Here is a 23,116-nt window from a genome sequence, read left to right as displayed (position 1 = left end):
TGCTCCCACAGGGGAATCTGTGAGCTCACGCAAGCGGAAGGAGCGGATAGCGCTGTCCTCCCGAGGGTGTTACTCCGCCCCCAGCGGTTAGATAGATGCGGTCGGCTGGCGTCACGTGGTTTGGAGGAAACATATGATAGTCTTTGGCACTCCTGACTGGGAGTAGTAGCCTTAATTTGGGAGCCCTCTATTGACAAGGAGGAATTGGACACGACAAAATTGGGGACAAAATGACAAAAAAATTATACCTTTAATATATGCTTATAGTGCATGCGTTGGGCTTGGGTTGCACAGTGGATTGGCGAATGGATGGACTTTCCTTAAAATGTTTTATGAAGTTTAATAATGAATAAAACTTTGTAATCATTATCATATTTCTATGGTGCAAATTGAATAGACACAGACGCATGGTGCTACTGAAAATTAATTACATTCATAGGGTGGTATCAGTAACTTTGGCTTCATCTCAAGACATAAACCCAACCCACCACAATCATTTGACAGTTTTAGTCAGTTCTTTTTCCTTTACCAACTTGAACCAAAAGTTCTCCCATGTGAATTACACACAAAAACACTTTTCCGGTGTTCTTCAGCAACTACCTTCACACTTTCTCTCACAATGATGATTATACATGATATATGATTGAATGAGCATCCCAGTCACATCAGTGTGTGCCTGCTCGAGGACATTTGGCACCGCAGGCTAGAAAGGTGCACAGGGAATCAAATGCTTCATAACTTTTGCAAATACTAAACTGAATAACACATTGTTCAGATTTATTCATTTCTTTTATTTTATTTTTGGATTAAATGTTTACCACTCAGTCATGGCATGTGTACTACGTCGTACATACACCGGATGTGGACGAGCGGATGCAAGAATGAGCTGAATGCAGTAAAAATAAAAAGCAGTAATAAAAATCTCTTGTAAAAACATTCATTCAGATGGATCAGTTAAAAAAAAATGTTAGCTTATTGTTAGCCTTCTCTGGGAAAGTATTTCATATTTCAGCTAGTACTAGAAAAAACAAACGTAAAATGTTTTACATTATTTTCTCATCAAACCTGAAAATAACCTTTCCTTTAACACTTATTACTATACATTATATTTGGTTAGAAAATATTAATTGTAAATTTTGACCCTCCAAGAGAGCATGAAGCATAGCCAAGGGCTTTTTTTTTTTCACTTACAGTAATAAAAATCACAATAATTTATTATAAATTTCTTATTTTGTATCATTTCTCATTATTTAAATCAAATTTGTCCACGCCATAAATAATGTCTTTAACTTGTATTTAATGTTTATTTTTCAGGAAAGTTCAGATATAAAAAGTATTTATTTATCCAATAAATATCACTAGCCTTGTTATAACTGCTCAGTATGCAATAAAAAAGACTGATCCTTGAATCTGACTAGTTTGTAAGTTAATGCTAATAATAATAATACTGTGAATAATCAAATGCAATAATGACTAAATCAAATCGGACTGAATAGAAATAAATAAAGAAATAAAGGTTTACATTCCACTGTGATTCAGAGTCGGCTTATGAACTGAAAAACAGGTGTGAAAGCACGCGCGAACACCACTACTGTCCAAACGCAGGAGAGAAAATGAATGTAGCATTTAGTCTCACACTGTAGCACATGTGGCGACACTTGTTTTTTTTTTTTTTTTTTTTTTTTTTTTTGTTGAACAAGGCCTTAGCACCCAAACTACAAACAGAACCAATGCTGCGTTAAAACACTTTTATGAAATAAAATCAGAGAAGAGCTTGAACAAACATCCGTCCCTCATGCCTCAGTGATGTCTGGTTCCTCATAATGCAAAACCTGCTTTGAAGTGGTAGAGACAAGCACGGCTCATCTTATTAAATATAGCATTTTTAATGAGAAATAGATTATTATATGAAACATTCATTTGAAGAAAGCTGATTATAGGTTTTTTTTTTTTTTTCTTTTAAATTTTTTCTTCCAACAGAACAGCAGAAATTACATAGACAAGGTAGTGAAAGCTGTTTGCCACTCGGGCCCATGGTGAGGCGTACCGGAAGGCACAGCCCATGTCAGACGGCGTTCTGTAAAAAGGTGTAAGTAAGGATGGTGTATGTGCTTGTATGCATGGGTAAGGGGGAGGTCATTAGGGTGGCGTTCAGCACCGGCTGGTGATTTTTCTTCTTTATCCTGCGCGAGGTAAAAAAAACTAAAAACTTAAATAAATAAATTAACCCAGGGGCTCGCAATCCTTTCGTTATCTTGTGCTCGAGTTGCTGTGGCTGAAAATCTCGCAGTGACCTAAAAAAGCATTTTGATTTCATGGCTATACCAAGGCAATGTAGCTATTTACATATATAATATACATCTTAAGTGTTTTCAGCAAAAGGAGGGAACACGAGCCTCCTTTTAATACATGCAGGATACAGCGAAGATGGACAAAACTTCCTGTCTGCCCTTTTCAGTAGTGAAGGATGAAGAAAAATAGGATCCGGGAAAGAAGAGGTTTAGGCAAAAATAAAAAAAAAAAATAAACATTTTTTTTTAAATGGTTAAAGGGATAGGTAGCAGGCACTTAAGACTGAATAATAATAATAATAATAATAATAATAATAATAATAATAATGACATGGTAGTCTATTTAACAAAACCCAGACTATGAATGTACAAAAAAAAAACATTTAAAAAGAATGAAAATAAAAAAGGAGAAGAAGAAGTAGAAGAAGGAGGAGAAGAAGAAGCGTACATTATACAGTCGATTACGAGGTTAAACTCAACACGAAGTTTCACATATACTCTACATCTGGCTTCAGGAAAAAAATGCAGTAGCAATCCATATTTCGTATTTTGAATGCGGACCACTATGCTTTTTTTTTTTTTTTTTTTGCTTTCTTTTTTCATAGGAAACAAAAATACAAACTCATGTACAGGATTCATTCTCAAAATAAATGTGTACAAGCCTATCTTTTATTTTTAATTCCCCTGGGAAATATGGCTTTATGTCATTTCTTGCAAGTGTAACGGACTTAAAATCTTGATCTTGGTGCTTAAAATAATAAGAGTAATATATATTTTAAAAAAAATTAAAAAAAAGTAACTACAAGCAATTACAGGCTGGACCTTTTCTTTTCTTTTTTTATGAAGCTTGAATTGATTGTTTACCTTTAGACCATACAGACACTTCACTCCTGGACCCCAAAAAGAAAAAGAAAGGAACAAAAATAAATAATTATAATAATATCACGGTTCAGGTTCGGCTTTGGTCACTCATTTTTAAATGACGCGAGTGACTTAGCAAACAGCAATTAGCGTTAGGCGTCAAAAAAACTGGAGCTATAAACAAGTGTTTCAGTGGAGAATGTTTCCTTACTGCCTTGTATCATGCCAAGCACACTCAGAGGGATGATCAAGCCGAGTATGAAGAAAGGCTATACAGATAACAACTTCCCGTCATCCTTAAACTTTATAGACCTAAGACTAGTGAAACGTTCTGTACGTCACGAGTCATCAAATTAAAAGGATCTCTGGGATGCTTTGCTAATACATTGAAAATGTTACCTAGTAAAGAATGGCAGTTTCAGATGGACCTTTGCTCCCTCTGAGTAATATCAAGGCCTCTTCATCATCATCATCATCATCATCATCATCATCGGATGTTGAATTTATTTATTTTTATATATACTGTATATATATAATGTATGTGTACTTTTTTCTTTTAATGCTCCATTTGGAAGTGACAGACATGCTTGGACAATTATGGTACAGTCATATTTTTTCTTTCTTTTGTAGTGAACTAAAAGGCTTAATCTCTGTATTTTTAGTTTCTTATTTAACAATACACTTACAAAGTTGTTAATAGTACATCAAAAAAAAAGGAAATGCCCCAAATGAAAGGGAAATAAAAAGATCCTGTCCTGTCCAAGGTTTGCACTGTATTAAGTTTGCTCCTTTGTTAGCGCTTAATTTTCAGCAAAGTTTGGTAGTCAGATGGTCCGACTGTTTCAAGATTTCTGTATTGTACATGTCTAATGCATGATTGACGCGGATCATCTCGCTGTTGTTGAGCTTGAGTCGGTGCTTGAGCATACAGGAGAACAGGTCTAGCTGGGGTTTCCCGGGTGCTGCTGGAGGGGCCAGGCGGTTAATCCTGTCCCTGATATCCAGAAGCAGGAGCATGATGGATGAGGACGAATAAAACTGTGTCCCCTGCGTGTAGGACTGGTTGACCTGCTGGACAGCACTCCGGAGAAGGTCAGAGTTGAAGCGTAAGCTGTAGCCAAACACTTGGATGTCTGAGATCTTGATGTAGATCTGACGCTTGTTGGGGTCGGAAAGATCCACGGGACCATGGCCGGTATCGTTACGCAGGACAGTGGGCACCTTGGCACGACTGCGTAGGTAGATGTGCACGGTCTCAAAGAAGGTCTTCCAGCGGTTGCCCAGCATCAGGGTCCAGTTGAAACATTGCGAGTTCTGGAGCCGTACCTTCTCCCAGCGCGGGTATCCATGTTCACCGAACGGCATGCTCCATCCTTCCGAGTGACTTCCACTGAATGGGTTGACATAAACAAAGAACATGGGGTCCATGCTGCTGTTACGCATCTGGCAAATCTTCATGGACAACCCCACCATCATGTGCAAGTAGTCCATGCGGTTCTTGTTGCTTTTCAACGTCAGCGACATGCGCTTGCGCCAACGTGGGTCGAAAAAGGTCTCCAGACGCACCTCATTGCTGATAAAGGTGGTGTGGATGTACAAGCGCGAGTCCATCTTCTGCAACAGGTACTTCAGTTCCAGGTCCTGAAAGTCCAGATCGGTCTCGAAACTGATGAACTGCTCGCTGCGCTCCGAGTCAACGTTTTGCGGCTCGCAGCGCCCACGGTACAGCTTGTAGCCCTTGTTGCACGAGCCGCACTGTGATATGTTAGCCAGACTGCACATTGCACAGCTGTTGTTGCCACCGATCACGCACGGGATCGGACGCTGGCACAGAGTTATGCCCGTGTGGCACACGCATGTGCGCTGGCTTTCGAGGAAGGTTCCCCAGAAGCCGTTCTCATTGCAGTAGAGGAAGGACTGCACCCGGTTCAGCCACTGCAAAACTGATCTGTAAGCAGAAAAAAGAACAAAAGACAAGTGGATAAAACGGACCATTAACAATGCGCCAAGGCTTGCGGTTGCGGGGGATTAAGTAACCGTCACGGGCTGCTACAGTTTGCAACAGTCCAATCTGTAAAATGGATAATATACCCTGCCAAAAAAAATGAGTCTTCATTTCTCCATGAATATCGCATTCTTTTTTTTTCCTGTCCTCAAGCATCCTTCTTTGTCATTCAGATGAGAAATGCGAGATTTCACGTCTCTTCGCTTCCCACGGCCGTAGTCTAAAGTGTTGACCTCACTATTCTGAAAATCAGCAAGACCTCCCATCATCTCCAATAAAAGGATCACTCGAGGAGATGGTACTGAAGTCATAATGGAGGACGAAATTTTTATTCTGAAATTTTTTCTTTCCTCCTCAGCTGACTGCAAAATAATTAGATCCGAATGTCATTTGCACTTAAGGGATAATGTACCGCTAATTGGGCTAGGATTTCTCTGACTTCACTCATATCCTCAAGCCTCACAGGACAAAGATCTGAATTCTTCAACCGCTGCATATTTAATACGAGTCTAATGTAATATTAATACCACCGCTTCTATAGGTTAGGGCTTGCAGGCGTCATAAAGAGCTTTGTAGATATGACAAAACTGTGGAATTTATTTTAAAGCTAAGATTTTTAAAGTATTGATTTAGTTCAGGGATTTGTAATGTATAAATATATATATATATATATTTTAGAAACTTGAAAAGTATGAAGTTTCATAGTGTGGGGTTAGAGTTTTAGTGACCTCATAAAGGCCTGCCAAATGTCCATCTCCATCTGAATGGTGATCATAGTCATGACTTTACCAACTTTGCAAATTTTTGGGTGAGGATAAAAAAAGCAGATATTTCCGAGCTGGTTCCGCTCTAGGTCACAGGTCTAGGTGAAATCCTACAAGGAGATAAACAAACAAAACACTCAGTGGAGAATTTTGGGAAATAACATACGGTAAGTTCATCGTGCTTCTGACCTTCTGGTTGAGCTTTTGTTTCAGTTCTTTTCCCCCGCAATATCCGAGCTCACATATTTAACCGAGTGTATTTCTGTCTGTTTTCTTCATCCGTGCCGTGTGCATGCTACTACAGAGACTAACCACCTACACAAATCAACACTGTGTATATAAAAGTGCTCGTCAGCCTCATAGTACCTGAATGTTATTGTGCAAATTCACCAGGATAAGCGTCTTACAAATATTAATAACTGTTGCGTTCAATCTATATCACTCGCTCTGAAACCTGAGCATTACCGAAATGTAATTTTACTTCCAACAAGTTTTAGATTGTGCCGCTGATTAAATCGCTTAAGCTACCAGATCATTCGAGCGCTCATGCCGTTTAATATCGTCGCTCTATATTTATTTGCAATAAGTCGGATTTATGCGGTTTGAAGCACCAGGCCACAATATGTTGCATCCTGCTTTTTCTGCAATATGTGATTTTGGAGCAGCTTGCCGCTTTTATTTCAGCTATTATTATTGTTGTTGTTTTTTATTTATTTCTTTGTTTTTTGTTTTTTTTTGGTAGGGGAAGCCACGGGGAATGGGACTGAAATGACTGGAAACGATTGCTGTTTGTTTTTAAGTCACAGTACATTGGAGTAATGGTAACCAGACAGCTTTTTGGTGTTGACAATGAACACAACAGAGGAAGACAGGGACACAGAAAACAGTAGGATAACAAAGAAGGGATGATGATAATAATAATAAAAATAATAATAATAATATTAATAATAATACATTATATTATATTATTAAAATAATCTTGTTACAGGGTTGTTACAGCTTTTTGGAATTTAAAGATCCTGCTAGTGTTGGAGTCCAGCTCTGCTTCGGTATCCAACTCACACTTCATGTTATTTTCTTGTTGAGCAGTAATCAACAACAAGGTAGTGTTATGAAGCAGAGATTTAAAAGGAAAAAAAAAAGTGTTTTATTCCACTTAGACAACAAGGGGTGTTTAAGTCAAATCAGGACCTTTGATTGTGCAGAATAACAGAACAGAACAGAGTAAAAACTCCCTTTATTTCTCCATATAATCCCCTGCTACACTAATGCACTTATCACAGTGTCTCACTAGTGCTTGGACACCATGTAGGTAGAAAGTTTTCTCAGTATGCCGGAGCCATGCTTCACGTCTGAAACACCGGCATTCCAGGAACTCCTTGAATGCCTCTCATATAGTGTTTTATTCATAATTATAGCAACATTTAAATCAACAAGAAAACCTACAGTACGACTGAGAAAATGCTGACACTGGAGAGACTCCTACTGTAATAACATTAAATAAACCCTACACAGAAATCTTCATCCTACTAATGACTAAAGCTGATTTTTTTTTTTTTTTTGCAATATAACAGCATGTTCACTCTATCAATAAAGGGATCAGGGCATCTGGTGATGAGTCACACCTGACAGTAGCATGAAAATTCAGGATTGTACTTTTCGTACATCATGGAGACGAGCCGTGTGGGTGTAATACACAGCAAGACTGGACAAAAGCTACACTCTTTTCTCTCCATCTGCCCTTTCTCTCTTTGCTCAGTATGGCATTCCACCCACTGTTTATTACATTACACCTAATGACAAATGGCCACAATTCCAGTGAGCCTTCAGCCAGGGCAATAACCGCAGTCTGGACTTCTCATAAGCAGAGATGGGCTCTGCACTTTCCCGTTTTGATTAAATTCCAAAATGGCAGCTGTTTTTTTTTTTTTTTTTTTTTAAAGAGATTTTATTCCTTTTAAAGTGAGATTACTTGCTTTGCTTTGAGTTTAAAGAGAATTTCCATCTGTCTGTACTCCTGTGTTCATGCAAGCAATAGTGTAGCAATGTCTGCTCTTGGCTCTTGTGGTAGTCCACTGTTCATAACACACACTCTCTCTTTTAAATAAATAATTTAAACATTAATTTAAACCCATGGGAAAACGAGATTGCCGTTTTTGAATGTCTGGTGTTTCAAAACCGGTGTTAATTCAGTATTTCATCAGTAAGATTACCAAATGAAAGTAAGTAAATTTCATCAAACGATGTGATAAAAAGCAAATCTGCACCCAAGAGTTTGTTAATTTTCTCCATTTCCTGATAAAATACCATTGAAATGTGTTACATAATACGGTTTAAGCGTAGAGGGAATGAACGCAAGGCTTTTGTCTTTAGATGGATCTTTTTAGTACTGAAGATATTTGTATTTCTTTTCACAATATGTCTGAAAAAGACAGAAACCAAACCAGCTGAGAAGCTCTCTCACTCTTTACTCTGTGTACAGGGTCCCGGGGGGCGTGGAACCTATCACAGGTGGCTTAGGGCACGAGGCAGGGTGCGGGGCATGGATGGCGTGCCAATCCACTATGGGTAATCTGGGAGTGCCAATCAGCATAACCTGCAAACTGGAGAACCCGGTGGAAACACACCAAGCACCATGGAGAACATGCACACACACACACAGATGTGAGGCGGGAATCGAACCCAAACCCTGGAGGTGCAAGGCGACAGTGCTAACAACTAAGTGATCATGTTGCCCCGCCTGAGAAACATGTGCCTTCATGCAGTATGATGTACATAATGAAGACAGTAGTCAATGCTTATTGCAAATAATGTATTAGTGTTCGGGTTTTTAAGCTGAAGAAACACAACCCATATTAATATTAAACATAAGGATTGTTCAGTTTAAGGCAGGACGTTTGATTGTGCAGAATAAGAGAGCGCAGTCCTGAGAGTAAAAACTCCCTTTATTTCTCTATATAATCTCCTGCTACACTAATGCACTTATCCCAGTGTTTCTCTAGGGCTTGGACACCATCAAGGTGGAAAGTTTTCTCAGCACGCCGGAGTCATGATCAGACTGCCTGCTTCATGCCTGAAACGCCGGCCTCCCAGGAACTCTTTTAATGCCCAAGCACAGTACTGTATGTGGTAACGTCTTGGAGCAGGGATGTGGAAATCACTCCCAGCCGAGTTCATGTAATGTGCAAATAGTGATTGTGCGTACAGTTCCCAGAGACAAATGCAACTCTTCTGCAACTTGGCAAGAAGTTATCTGTAAATATCAGGCACTTCACGATCATATCTTTTAAAGGTTTGCAGCGTTCTTTCATCACAAACCCAATACAATATTTCAGGAATGAGCTTGTAACACACAGGATGTATGAGGATATCTACAGTATAAACCGTTATACTGAAAGGAAAAAGGCTTTAAAAAGACCTGCTACTTATCTGGAGTAAAACTAGAGAAGAAGCTCAGCTTCTTTCCTGCATGAATACAGGAAAAAAAAAAAGTGCTGAAAGGGTAAACTTTATGCATCAGCTGTTTGACTCCAGCAGGGCAGGACTGCTCGCACTCGCTTTTCCTGACAACAGGAAATTGCACGGCTCGCAAGAAAAGCGGACTGATCGAATAAAAGCGGGTTTATTGCTGAGCTGGATTTCCTTCTTAAACTTTGCACGTCATTCCAGCACGTCTGTGCACACTCAGGACCTCGCTCTCATAAACAGACAAGAGCAAAAGCACAAGATAAGGAAATGTCAGGGCACTAAAAAAAATGTATATTATATATAAATATATATTCATAAGATGACGTAAACATGTATCCTTCAGCACTTTGACATGACTATAAATAGTTTTCGCATCCTCAGTCTTGTTACAGCGCATCATCAGAATAGTTGTGTGGCTCTCTTTTATAACGCTGTTTAGATTTTTTAGGCTTCTACCATGATGTACGTCTCGGGTCCGATGGGATTGTAGATGCTGTTTGCTTCCAATAATGAGCCACTTGTTTCTGTTCAGTGTCAGCAAGAAACTCTTTCTTTAACAGGAAGCCAAAGAGCATGATGATCGAGACGCCCGGGACTCTCGAAGTGACAGATAAACGAGACCAACTTCAGCTCTGAGCAATGGCAGCGCAGCACATACACAGAACACTCCAAGCCCACAACCAGTAAACTCTGGAATATGTCCAATACGTGAGGATCTTCTTGCCATGAAGGCTGTTTTTGTTTGTTTTTTTTTATAGATATTTTTTTCTGTTAACTGAATACTTAACATGTCAACTTAACAAAGTTCATAACAAAGTTTCATAACAACTTACAGTTCCGCTAGAGCTTGACACATCGGGCATCCTATACTTAAATCTGCTAAACGAGGGCATTGGTGGCTCAGTGGGTGGTTTGTCGCCTACCATGCAGAAGGCCCGGGTTCGTTTTCCAGCCAATGGATGCAGTGCTGGTTTAAATGCCTGGGCAAAATGGGAGTAAAGGGCATCCGCTATAAACCCGCGTCAAGTTGTTGTGCAGATCAAACGGTCTGCCGTAGTGACCCGTCGACGGGAGCATCCAAAAGACTAACATCATGCTTAAATTCACTAAACATAAGGATATAAAAAACATGTTGAACTATAAAAGCACCACATTTGTGTAAATGCTCCTATGAACAAATTGAGACCTACTCTTAGAACTAATTATTTAAGCAAATTATTCTCATGGATTGCAACACAAGTATTAAATTAAGCAGAGGCCTCCTTCACTCAACATCAACCTGAGCATGAACTTAAACTCAAATCTCAAAACATAAACATAAACGTAAAACTTGGACATAAAAATAGTACTAGAAAGCTTGTTCCATTGTAATGGCTCAAAAAATGACTCGCATCAGGATTAGAAAATATAAAAATTTTGTATACAGAGGAGCTCTTGAGCAGAAAGATACCTTGATATTCAACCATCCAGGGACTAAGGGTTTAAATTCAATCCAATTAAATGTATGACTGCAATTTGGTTAAACCCTAAAAACTTGCAAATATACAACATTTTTTAAACAAACTTGAGCATGGTGGCCCAGTGGTGTAGTGGTTAGCACTTTAGCCTTGCACCTCGAGGGTCCGGGGTCGATTCCCGGCTCTGCTTGCATGTTTTCCCCATGCTTGGTGGGTTTCCTCCAGGTACTCCAGTGATTGGCTTCCCAAATTGCCTGTAGTGTGTAATTGTATGTATGTGTGCCCTGCGATGGATTGGACCCTGCCTCATGCCCTAAGCCTAATGGCATAGGCTCCAGGTCCCCCCGCGACCCTGAATACAGGATGAAGTGGAATAGACGATGAGTGAATGAGAATAAAAGAGTTCCTGAAATGTAAAAGTGGTGTAGTGGACATTATAAGGTTGTGCATTGTCCTGGAAAAATGCCTTTGCTGATCAAACCAGGCTGTTTCTCTTTTTTGTTTTTTTTATTCTGTTCCTGGGAGCCCAGCGCTTCAAACAATTACAGTGTCAGTGACAATGTAAACGCTTATGTTCTGATTAGAAAATCGATGCACTTTTTTGTGATCGTCCTCTGAACAGTACAAATTTTTATTTAAAATGTAGTAGGTAAAAGAACAGGTTTTTCATGTTAGTAGAAGTAAAAAGTATCACATAAAAAAGTACAGAGACTGTACACACAAATAAAAAAAAATACATAAGTACAATAAAAATAAGTATTTGTACAGTACATCATTACTTGCCACCTAAGTCCATTAGTGTGGCAGGGAATTATATAGAGAAATAAAGGGCTTTTTTTTTTTTAATAACTGTTTCAGTTAAGTCCCACTTTGTCTTGAACACTGCTTGTAGAATGACAATGCTGCGTCAAAAGCTGATTGATGAAATAAAGAAGTTAAATTTAGCCTTCATGGAAGGAGTCTCCAACGTACTAGTGAAAGGCAAAGCCTTTAAAACTTTACTGTAAATTTCCGGATGAATTTTGTGCTTTGCAGTTTCTCATAAGCATGACAAGCTGTTTTATTCTGTTTTCTTTTGTCACAATAACTTCAACATAAAAACAAAGGAGAAGCTTGAGAACATCGAGCTGTTCATCGCTGCTCGAAGGTAAGTCAGAACAGACACTGGCTTGTTTTAAATCATTCATTCAACAATAAACAGATTAAAGTGACAAAACACAAGAGCAGTAATTAAATCAATGTTTCATGCTTAAGGCTTTAGAAAGTGGAATATGCCAGTAGGAACAGCCGATGGTGGTGATCCAAAGCAACTTCCCAATTAGCAAGCAACCTGCCTGTGATGTTGTTGAGCTGTAATTTGTACTACCTGGGTGTGCAAACTAAATGTGCTTGCCAAATCCTGACCCCTGCTATAGATTTGTGAAGCAGCACGAAAAACAGACTTCCATTCAAATGCTTTTGTTTGTTATTAAAATCAAATGCTAATGCAACGCTCTAGTTCGGCAGTAAATTAGCTTCCCACTTCGAACTGCAATAATAGGTCTTGCTCATACATAGCAATGCAGCGGACAAACCTCATTCCACTTGGAATAAACAATTAGGGCAGGAATGCAAAGTGACCATTTGATTTTCTTGCTATACAGCACTGATACGCGTGAAGGTCTTAGTTTAGCTTGCAATGCAGCAACACATTCCACCCTCCCTAAATCATCTTTCTCTCATTCTCTCTGTCTGTCCTTCCCCTCTGTGCTGTCAAACGTCCTTGATGTTCACCCTGCAGAGTCCTGACTACACTCTGCTCGCCTTTGATAACGCTACAGCACAAAACCTTGTCAAAGCCGCCATTGAAGCGTGGACGTGCTACCTCCACGTTAGTGACAACTGACGTCCTTGCCGTCCACAACAAACACCCCCGCACTCCACTACCACCACCACCGTACACTCACGGGAGGTCAGTATACTTTTTTGTCTCCCCCCCCACAATGAATTTCAAACCATTTATGTGACTATCAGTTGTGCATTTGATTTTCTTCAAGTTTGTTTTTTCTCTTTCCTGAGCATACAGTACATGCTCAGATCTAATCTGCTTGTCAAGTCTGCCAGCATGTTACGAAAAAGTCTGCTGTGTCTTAGATCAGATTTCGCAAGTTCTATCTTCAAGAGGACAGTTGTTTCTCCAGCTGTGTTCACAATTACCTTTTAAGGGTTAAGGATTGATATGCAAATTAGCTTAGTTTCAGAGAGACTTCCAGGCTTCTCTGGACCATTGTTGGTGGTGTGAAAGGTAAAGGAGCGCAAAATTTCAAGCTTCTATCTACTTAAACATTGTTGACCAAGATATACAATACCCTGCATGGCAACAAGGTTCCCTGATGGTAGTGGCCTCCTTTCGCAGGATAATGCGCACTGACACTCTGCAAACATTGTTCAGGAACATGTTTGAGGAACATGAGAAAGAGTTCAAGGTGTTGACTCTGGCTCCAAATTTTCCAGATCTAAAATTGTTTTCGTGTCTGTAGAATGTGTTGGAAATGCAATCCTGATCTGTGGGGGTCCTACCTCGCAACTTACAGAACTTTGTAAGCTAATTTGTTGCCAATATTTAGTGCCAGACTTCTTCAGAGGTCTAGTGAAGTCCAGGCCTTAATGGCTCAGAGCTAATCAGGGTATTTTCCCATTATTGCCTTTAATCTTCTTTATCAGGTTCAGTGTATTCTTATTTCTAATCACTTTTCTACCAAAAAGCTCCAGAATCTTCAAATTAAAGCTTTACTATGGAGGAGAGCAATATAATTTCAAAGAGATGAGAATTTCCCAAATCTCTTTGGAATAAACCCCCCAAATATTAGCTTGTGAACCAACCAAGAGAAATAGGTACAAATTTAGCAAAACAAGGCCAATGATTTTGGATTGCATTTGATTATATAAACGGTTATAAATGCTAACCCTGTTCCTGACACCAGCTTTAAACTTTTTACCTTTTTTGTGGATTGTAACAAGATAAAGCTACCGACTTGAATTTCGTGTATCTTGTTGACTATAGCCTCAAGTCTCTGACGCAAGATTTGAGTTTTTGTGCACTTTTCTACCTACAGGCTTCAGAATCTTTGCAAAGTAAACCTTGTTGTTTTTTTTTTGTTTTGTTTTTTTGGAGAAAATCAATATCACTTCAAGGAGCACCGAATTCCTCACTGAAGTTTTAAAGCAACCAAATAAAATGTTTACAAACTTTAAGCGAGGTAGATGTGCTTGCATTTTATACATACTGTACCTTGTAGCATTTTATACAGTACATACAGTACATAACTTGTTCCTAACTTTAAACCTTTCATGTCATGTTTTATGCAACGTTGTCGTGCAAATATTTACAGATACAGTAAGCATGTACCGTAAGAGGGTTTAAAGAGAGTTTGTGCTTTCTTGAGATTGTAGGAAATCATTAGGAGATCATCGGGAAGTCGCAATTGTTGATCAGTCTTATTAAGCCGAAAAAACTTGGTTTAAGTTTAAAAAACGTAATCATTGAATAAAGAGCATTGTGTCTTTTCTTCAGGTATTTGACGGTGGATGTTAGTGTTTTCTATGTGGTTTGTGGCTCTTTGTAATAAAACAGATGTAGAATTTCTTATTTATTGTTGATATTGAGAGTGAGTGGAAATCTGCTAAAATGATTAAATCCAACTAAACCCCTAAATACTGTAGTATGCTTTACTAGATACTAAACCAATGTATAAACATACAAATAATATAAAAAAAATTAACTACTAATAGAATGTGCTACTAGACATAAAATCCAAAGGTAAATCCAAACATGTGGACTGAACTACTAAACAGGGGGTTTAAACGGTTAAGGCTTTGGGATACCGGAAGGTCAGGGGTTTAAAGCCTATCAACCACAAAGCTGTCACTGTTGATCCCTCGAACAAGGCCTCTAACCCTCTCAGCTCCAGGGGGCGCTGTATCCTGGCTGACCCAACGATCTGACTCCACCTTCCTAACTGTGATATCGTATATGAAAAAAATCTTTCCATGGGTCTGTAGGGTACATGTGACGAACAATTGATTATAAATATTAAATAAACTGCCTGGTCCAAAAGTCTTATGCAATGTCACAACATTTATTATTGTTCAGAATTGCATTAATTTCTCTCCAAGATCTTTTATTGATAATGTGAGAGTCGCTGTGTAAAGTCTTCTCCAGCACATCCCAAAGATTCTTAATGGGGTTAAAGATATACAGGAAGTAGGAACTTGTTTCTTTATCTTTGTTTCTTCTGCTTCACTTTAAACTATGATGGCCGTGAAATGCAAAACACTGTAAGAACGCCATATTTGAAACCACAATAATGTTTGCACATTCATACACACATGAATCTACCGCTACTACAGTACTTCCTGTATATCTTGAGTGACAGATGTCTCGCTCAATTAGCGGTAAGCATTTCATTCACCAACTATACCTACCTTTTCCGGTTTGTATCGGACTGGCCGAGAAGTGCAATACAAATTAACATAACGGAAAACAAAATTACAAAACCAACAACACCAATCACTGCAGTAAATATCAAATAAGGTGATCTTGACTATTTACTTAGTTGAATCCAGTTATTTTTTTTCCGTTTGTTTGTTTGTTTTGTCTGGACAGTGTAGTTGCATCGAGCTTGAGCTAAATGTTCTCAGCTTTATCCTCCTGTATGGGTGTTAGATATCATGTTAGATTTTATATTGTTTTTCAAAAATCAGCTAAATAACTATAGATGTAAGTTTGATGTGTGTGTGTGTGTGTGTGTGTGTGTGTGTGTGTGCTCAGAGTCCATGCTGTTTTGCTGAGATAGGATTTGCTAATGACCAACGAGAACAAGAACATTTTATGATATTAAGGTGAAAATGTCCCTCGGTGTACTTGTCTGATCACAATGACCCATTTGCACCATTAAATCTGATATTGCACCTTCAGTTATCATTTACTATGGTCTATGGTTTTATTACACACACACACACACACACACACACACACATACACACAGAGTACTAAACTACCTTTTCTTTTTAACTTGGCCATCAGCAGTTTGTACAACTCCTATTATCTGTATATTTTATATTCCAGTACAGAGGTTTCATTAGACGTTACGGGCGACAGGATATAACGCCGAGTGCACGTTGTGGATTGAATTGCCAAAAACTGTCCAAAATGGTTGTGCTAAATATTACTAAAATGGTAGTTTTTCTTCTTAGAAAACAGACGGGATGCGTTTAATAACGTCCGTAGTAACAATGTTTAATTTATACCTGATTCATACTGTAGATAAATCTCATGTAACATCTACAGTATACAATTTGTTCTGTCATCGTGTTACATAATTGTACACTAAAGGCAGAAATTGTAAAATTCATGGCTTCTTTCTTGGGCGTTATAAATCACAGAGGCTGAGTGCTGGAGTTTTAAAGCCCCTGAAAAGCTCTTTTTAATGTTTATAACCTGCCTCATCCCTGACATCGTAATCCTGAACTATCTGGCTTTGGGTCACTTCAATTTCCATTTTGTTAATGATGTAATGATGCAGACTGTCTGCAAAAGTTTGCAGTTTCACCATGATTTATTTATGTACCAATGACCCCCAAAACCAAGGTAATGTAACACTTCAAGTCTTTGTTTTAAAGGTCAACTTATTATTCTGCAAGTTATAATTCCGGTTCTTTGTATGGTTTAGTTTGCATTGTGTGTTTAGTATGTACATGTGTGTGTGTGTGTGTGTGTGTGTGTGTGTGTGTGTGTGTGCTCACCTCTCTCTAGGCATCTGATGGTTGGGGTTGTGGTGACAGCGGATGCTGAGGTTGAACAGTTTACGCGCCGTGCGCTGAATCTTCAGCCTAAGGACCTCAAGGGAGCTCTGGAGCAGCCGGTAACGAGCCTGCAGGTCCCAGTCACTCCCCCAAAGCAAGTGCACACTGCTCACCGGCAGGAAGTGTGTGGAGGGCAGACGCTTCAGGAATGACTTGAACTCATCTGAGAGAGACAGACAGAGAGAGAGAGAGAGGGAGAGAAAGGAAATGTGTGTGTGTGTTTATTAAAGCTATTACACCTACATTAGTTTAACACTGAATAATGAGATTTAGCACTTGTAGTTCCAAATGCTACATAAGGTGCAATTCTTTGATACTACAAACACCATACAAAACTGGCAGGTTTCATAAACACACACACAGACACAGATAAAAAAATAAAATAATGTTAAAAAAAAAAAAAATTCCCATCACTGCAGCGCAGCAAATCATTGCCTAAGAGCCAAATCTAAACATTTATAATCACAGATGCAGAAACTTTGTATAAAAACATTATAAAGGAAAAGGTTTTGTGCAGGAGGTCTTGTGAAGATTCTCAGCCATCCAGGGAGGTTATCGAAAAGGTGAGTCATGCCAACTGGTCTTGTTCTTCAAAGAGCTGTTCTTCAGGGGAGGATCCTTTGAACTTGGAGGACTCAAATATGAGGAACTTACCAACGTCCCTGTTGTTACTCGAATGAGTGGTGATACATCTCAACCTAACAAGAAAGAAGTCCGGATGACATGGCTTGACCTCCAGATGTTATGGGGCAGGAATTTATTCCAAAATCAGGCTATTGAAAATCAACTGAGGCTACATTTAAAAAAAAAAAAAAAAAAAAAATAATAATAATAATAATAATAATAATAATAATAATAAAAGAATTATATATATATATAATAATAAGAATAATAAAAGGATGTATTGTAGCTAAAACCTAATTATCATTAATTGATATTTTTAAAATCAAGTAATGCCCTATAAACAGCCAGGTCCATAATAAGTATTTGAACAATCAAGAAAAGTCCTTGTACTTTTACACAATCAATGGTAATTAGACAATTTTGTTTTTTTTTTTACTTTAGAAATGGCCAAATCAACTAAATCACTGGTAAGGTGAACTCAGTGATAACGGGACACAACTCAAGTGGATGACCACAGAATTCTTCTGTTTCTTTAATACTTGGGTTAATCCTGGTCTGATACAAGATATGATGTCTGAACAAATGAAACGAATATTAACTCGTAATAAAATGATTGAAAAAGAAGAATATGTACATAGAAGCAAAGGAAGGGCTCATGATCCAGGGCAAACCACATCGTCTGTTAAACAACCTCATTTCCCCTCTCGTCTGTTACGACGGTAATAATCTGTGATTAAATACGATTAATAACAATTTTAAAATATTCAGATTTACTTGTAAAATAAACGTGCAATGTTAGAATAAACAAATGCATGACAATCTGGTTAGAGAAATTGTGCAGTTTTATAATATCTCTAACTTTAACATTTACCATATGTTAAATTAAAATCTCTCGAATGGGACCGGCACTGCATTCAATGGATGGGAAGTAGGGAGTGTGGCAACCCATCCTCAGATCCTCGAATCAACAACCGAGAGCCTTAACCGTCTGAGCCACCACTGCCACATCTTATGTTAAATGCATTCTTGTAAAAAATTGTTCCTCTCTAGTAGCATATTTCATAATGCAACTCGCCATTCAGCACACCTGGTGATGGTTCTGCGATTGTGGGAAGCCATTAGGGTCAAAGGGTCATTAGGGTCATATGATTAAATTGCATTTCCAAAACAAAGCATTAACATTTCTAGATTAATCATGTGTTAATACATTTATATAGACAGCCTTAATTTTAATGTGTGGCTTAACAAACTCAGCTACGGGGACTGGACGGAAAAACTATTGGAGAACTATTCCTCAAGACCACATTAAAAATACAAAAAGAAGTCAGGAGCTTTGGAACCAAAATATGAAGAAATGAAGAGGGATTTTTACACAGTACGGTATAAGATAAAAGCAGTGACTGATCCTGGACTCTATCAGTTGGTCCATGCTGTGGTTCTTATGAAATGTTTTAAAGCTCTAAGAGGTAACTCTAAAACATTCATTTTATTATTTTAGACTCATTATGTCTATGTTAAAATTATTTCTAAAGCCTTTAAAGCCAATCATATTTATAGCAAACTGGAATGAAGTGGAGCTAGCCTTGGTTATGGTCGCAGTCTTTTAATAATGTTTCATGTCCTCATCCTTCATGCAGTGAGTCAGTCGAAGCCAGAAACAGTTTTAAAATGTTTTTTTTTTTTTTTTTTTAAGTGAACGAGACAGAAACAGGAACTGTCTTATCTCAGGCAGTGAGAACTCGGCACAGCGCAGGAGACCGAGACGCTCTCCCTCGTCCATAAATATTTTTTTGCAGCACGGCTTTATCGACAGCGTTGTTTTAATGGCGTGCGTATGAGCTCGGAGAGATCTGTTAATGCACACGCTTGCTGCTTTAAATGTGCTTCATGTGCGTCGAGTATGACCCTGCGTTACACTGGTGTAGATTATAAGGCCTGACATCTAATTCAGCGTGTGCCTGGATGCCTTGTGGAAATAGCATCATAAATTGGAAAGGACATAAAACACTCCGTGCCTCGTGTAGGTTGGGACCTTTGTGCGCCTCGCACACTGTCATTGCCTGCGGCGTTTAGCTTTAGTTTGCACTTTGCAGTCGAGGTTGCGCTTGTATTTAGTTCTGACATTAACCTCTGGTTCTGTTCGGAACGTATCAGGGAATATACCATCAACCCAGGATGCCAAAACAAGTAATGCAACAGATTATTGGGTGAAACCACTAAATCACAACTAACTTGTATAATTTGACCATTGTGTATTTACCCAATATGTAAAGAAAAAACACACACACACACTATATGCTGTTATAAAGAAATAATAATTAAAATTGGGTTTATGTTCCATTGAACACTTTTTAAATGTAACTGTTACAAAGTGTTTATAAAAGAGATTCCTTAACATGGCTTCCAGTGTGTACCATACAACGTGTAAGCTGTTACTATAGAAACCATAACAGCTACAGTAAGTGCATTGATATATATATATATATATATATATATATATATATATATATATATATATATATAGCAGCCCCTTATTTGCTCCTTGCTGTATTATAAATCCTATTGCACAAAATGATCTTAGAGCCAACTATTGGAGAAACTTATGTGGATAATTATTTTTAATAATTAAGTCACTAAAAAGGAATCAAGAGTTAAATACCCGCGCATCTCTTATATTTTGATATTATTCAAGAAAGCATTGTTCTGGCATTGCTTAGATTTGCTTTAAAGTTCCTGGAAGCAGAAAAGTTTTTAAAGTTCACATCCATCCAATCAACCGATTAACCGTTTCAAACAATTATTGTGTCCCGAATGGAGCAATAATGCGTCTCCCAGGACCACTTTGTGCCGTTTGCTGACTTTCGTTTTATTTTTCCTCCCCCGTCTGCTTTCCCTTCTGTGTTTATCACACACCCAGGACTGGTTCGTTTATTGCCAGGCCCGTCTCCAGAAATATTGCGTCGACCTTGAGGCCTTCAAACTCAATTTGAGTGTCCTCTGTTCACTATAAGTATATCTGAGTGTCAGGTTTTATTTGGGGCTTTTATTACTTGTTAATAATACATAAGCTGAGAGGCTGGTGAGGTAGATATTAAGCCATGTCCTCAGAGAGGAGCCGAACCTATTTTGGATATTTTGTCCCCCCATTTCGTATAGGGAGTACGGGGGATTGCCGGGTTTGCGTGCCAGTTTTGTGGTTTGCATAAACAAAAAGACATTAGAGTTCGTCCTTGCTGGAATATCGTCTCTGCTGCTTATGAGAGGAGGGAAACTGAGTGCCTCCAAATCTAATGCCCAGACAATATGGCGAAACTTAATACCTCCAAATATGCCTGGGGTGATACTTTGTTTGTCCGATGGAGACTGTCATCTATTCCAGTGGTGTCCGGTTTTCTTCCTGTTTTCTGAGACTGATCATTTAATGTTTATTAATATGCATGCTTTTGGTCCTCTTGAAATGACAGCATCTTTAGCAGCACAGCACCTCATATTAAATGCGATTTAGTTGATGACTTGTCATAGTTATCTAAATGTAAGAATCATTTATACTACAAAGGAAATATAGTCTAGGTTTAGCTTAGCATCGTTACAACATCCGTACAGGAGCCACCGGAAATGCTTCACTTCCCCAAGTCCTTGTCCCTTAAGTGAACTTCTGCCAGGTGAATAATTTTATCAACTTAATGAAAATTTAAAATTCAACAAATGCAAACTCTATAAAGATAAAAAGTTCACTAAGAATAAAATGTAACGTATAAGTATATTTCGAATCTTTTCAAAGCAGATAGCAGAGGATTCTGCACAGCTTTTTATGAAAATGACAAAGAAACGTCTCATGTGTCTGGTAGACTTGGTGTACAGGGTTTTGAATGAATGGACTTTAAAGATGTTGTGTCGAGAGTGTAAGGAAACTGAAATGATTTTACTTGTCTGTTACCAGGTTCTGAAAGGGTGGAAGTCATGGAAGGTGATAAGGGGAGTCCCAAAGGCTTTTTGTCTGGTTTAGTTTGCCGCTGGAATCTAGACTAATTAAATGACGGCAGACTGAAGACACAGGTGCAACACCGTCCTGACAATTCCATCCATCCATCCATTCCTCCATCCATCCCTCCATCCATGCATCCCTCTAGGGACTTTGGAGGCCAATGATGACCATTGCATTTATTCCTAGTTTTTCAAACATGGTACGACCTCCGTTGTAAAAAAAAAAAAAAAAAAAAAAAGGCAAGCTTGAAGGTCTACACAGATAAAACTATTAGATATTGTGAAAGGGCAGAGCTGATGGGTGTCTCCTAAAGTCCACTGTCATCTTCACAGTCTTGAACCTCTTAAGTTCCTGGTTGTTCTGTCTGCACCAGAGCACCAGTCGTTCAACAACCCCCCTCGTCATCATTTTGATTGAGTCCAATGACTGTAGTGGTGTCTGGTCAGGGGTAGCTCAGTGGTTAAGGCATTGGACTACGGGTCCTAGAAGATCCCAGGTTCAAACCCCACAACCACCAAGTTGCCACTGTTGGGCCCTTGAGAGAGGCCCTTAACCCTCAACTGCTCAGATGTATAATGAGATAAAATGTAAGTGGCTCTGGATAAGAGCGTCTGCCAAATGCCTAAATGTAAATGTAAACGTATGCATATTTCAGGAGATTTATAACTTACGTAGATGCAAAGAGAGAGGTGTCAGAAAAGGATATGTCCCTGGGGTGATTAGTGTCCCTATACCAGGAGTGATTTCCACCAGCCTCACCTGTTGTTTTCTGTCTGTCAAGAGGCTGGTGATCCACTGACAGGCTTTGGAGAAAACCATTTCTAAAATCATGGTGTTAAATACTAAGCTGAAGTCCTGGATCCTTGCATAATCATTGAGCAGTCAAGGTGTTGCATGATGTCCTGCAGTCCCACTGCAGGGGTTCAGCAGGTGTCCTATGACGCTTTTCATGTGCAACTCCTCTTCTTTGTTCAAGTTTGGAATGAACACTGCTTCGAGACAAACCACTGAAGGGAAAAGGACGTGGGATAGACACAGTTGTTTCTAGTTGTAGTCGTAGATGACAGGGGTCGGAGATGCGAGGTCACTGTGCTAACCACTACGCCGCCGTGCTGCCTGATACAGAATCCAGGTTCACATAATTACCTTGTGAATTTATTTATGGAATACTCAAATTGTGATATTTTGCGCTACTGCAGTCTAAACAGCTACTATTTGTTTATGCTGTCATCTGTTTATTGTAATTGATGTTAAGTACTTGTTTTACAAAAATGATGAGTCTCATAGCAGTATTCAGTATTTCGTAATTACTATAAACATTTAAAATTTCTCTGGAAATGTGAAAAAAAAAAGGTGTATAGTAGGTTGTGTATAAAATGCAAGAGACATCGTCTGCTTTTAAAATGGCCCCTGAAGCAAATGTTTTTTTTTTTTTTTTTTTGCTCTGCTGAAAAAAACCTGTATTCTCTCTGAGCTTTTTGATCACGCTGAGCTTTGTGGATCCAAGCAGAAAGGCTAAAATTGACTGTTGTGAGGAGCCTCTCTTCCCCAACGGAAGGCAACACAGCCTCTGAATAATTCATGGCCGCTTTATTGGAGATGGGCTGAACGGCGTTAACATGCGGTGCTGCTCCAAAGTCACAGATTGTGCAAAAGATTTACAACAGAGTTCTGATTAAACCACAGCTGATAAGATTAATTTAGAACATCCCAATATACAATACAGAGAATTAAAGTCCAGGGAATCAAATCAGTCGACTCAGTTTCAAAGAGACATTTGAAATAAGGAACAATTTGCACATCTTAAAAAAAAAAAA

General features: G+C 38.7%; 1 protein-coding gene across 1 annotated transcript in view; it reads right to left on the bottom strand.

The window, feature by feature from the left end:
• Window positions 1–1,669: 1,669 nt before the first annotated feature.
• Window positions 1,670–23,116, bottom strand: part of brinp1 (bone morphogenetic protein/retinoic acid inducible neural-specific 1) — a 127,035-nt gene continuing 105,588 nt past the window's right edge. Inside the window, exons 7-8 of the mRNA XM_053484763.1 lie at window positions 16,631–16,853; window positions 1,670–5,100 (exon numbers count right to left, since the gene is read on the bottom strand). Of these exons, the coding sequence (XP_053340738.1) occupies window positions 3,960–5,100; window positions 16,631–16,853 (1,364 nt within the window). The 3' untranslated portion in view covers window positions 1,670–3,959. The remainder of the gene's footprint in view (window positions 5,101–16,630; window positions 16,854–23,116) is intronic.

Source organism: Clarias gariepinus, chromosome 24 (genome assembly GCF_024256425.1).
Source record: "Clarias gariepinus isolate MV-2021 ecotype Netherlands chromosome 24, CGAR_prim_01v2, whole genome shotgun sequence".
NCBI classification, from domain to species: domain Eukaryota; kingdom Metazoa; phylum Chordata; class Actinopteri; order Siluriformes; family Clariidae; genus Clarias; species Clarias gariepinus.
This window is presented reverse-complemented; position numbering and strand designations above follow the sequence as displayed.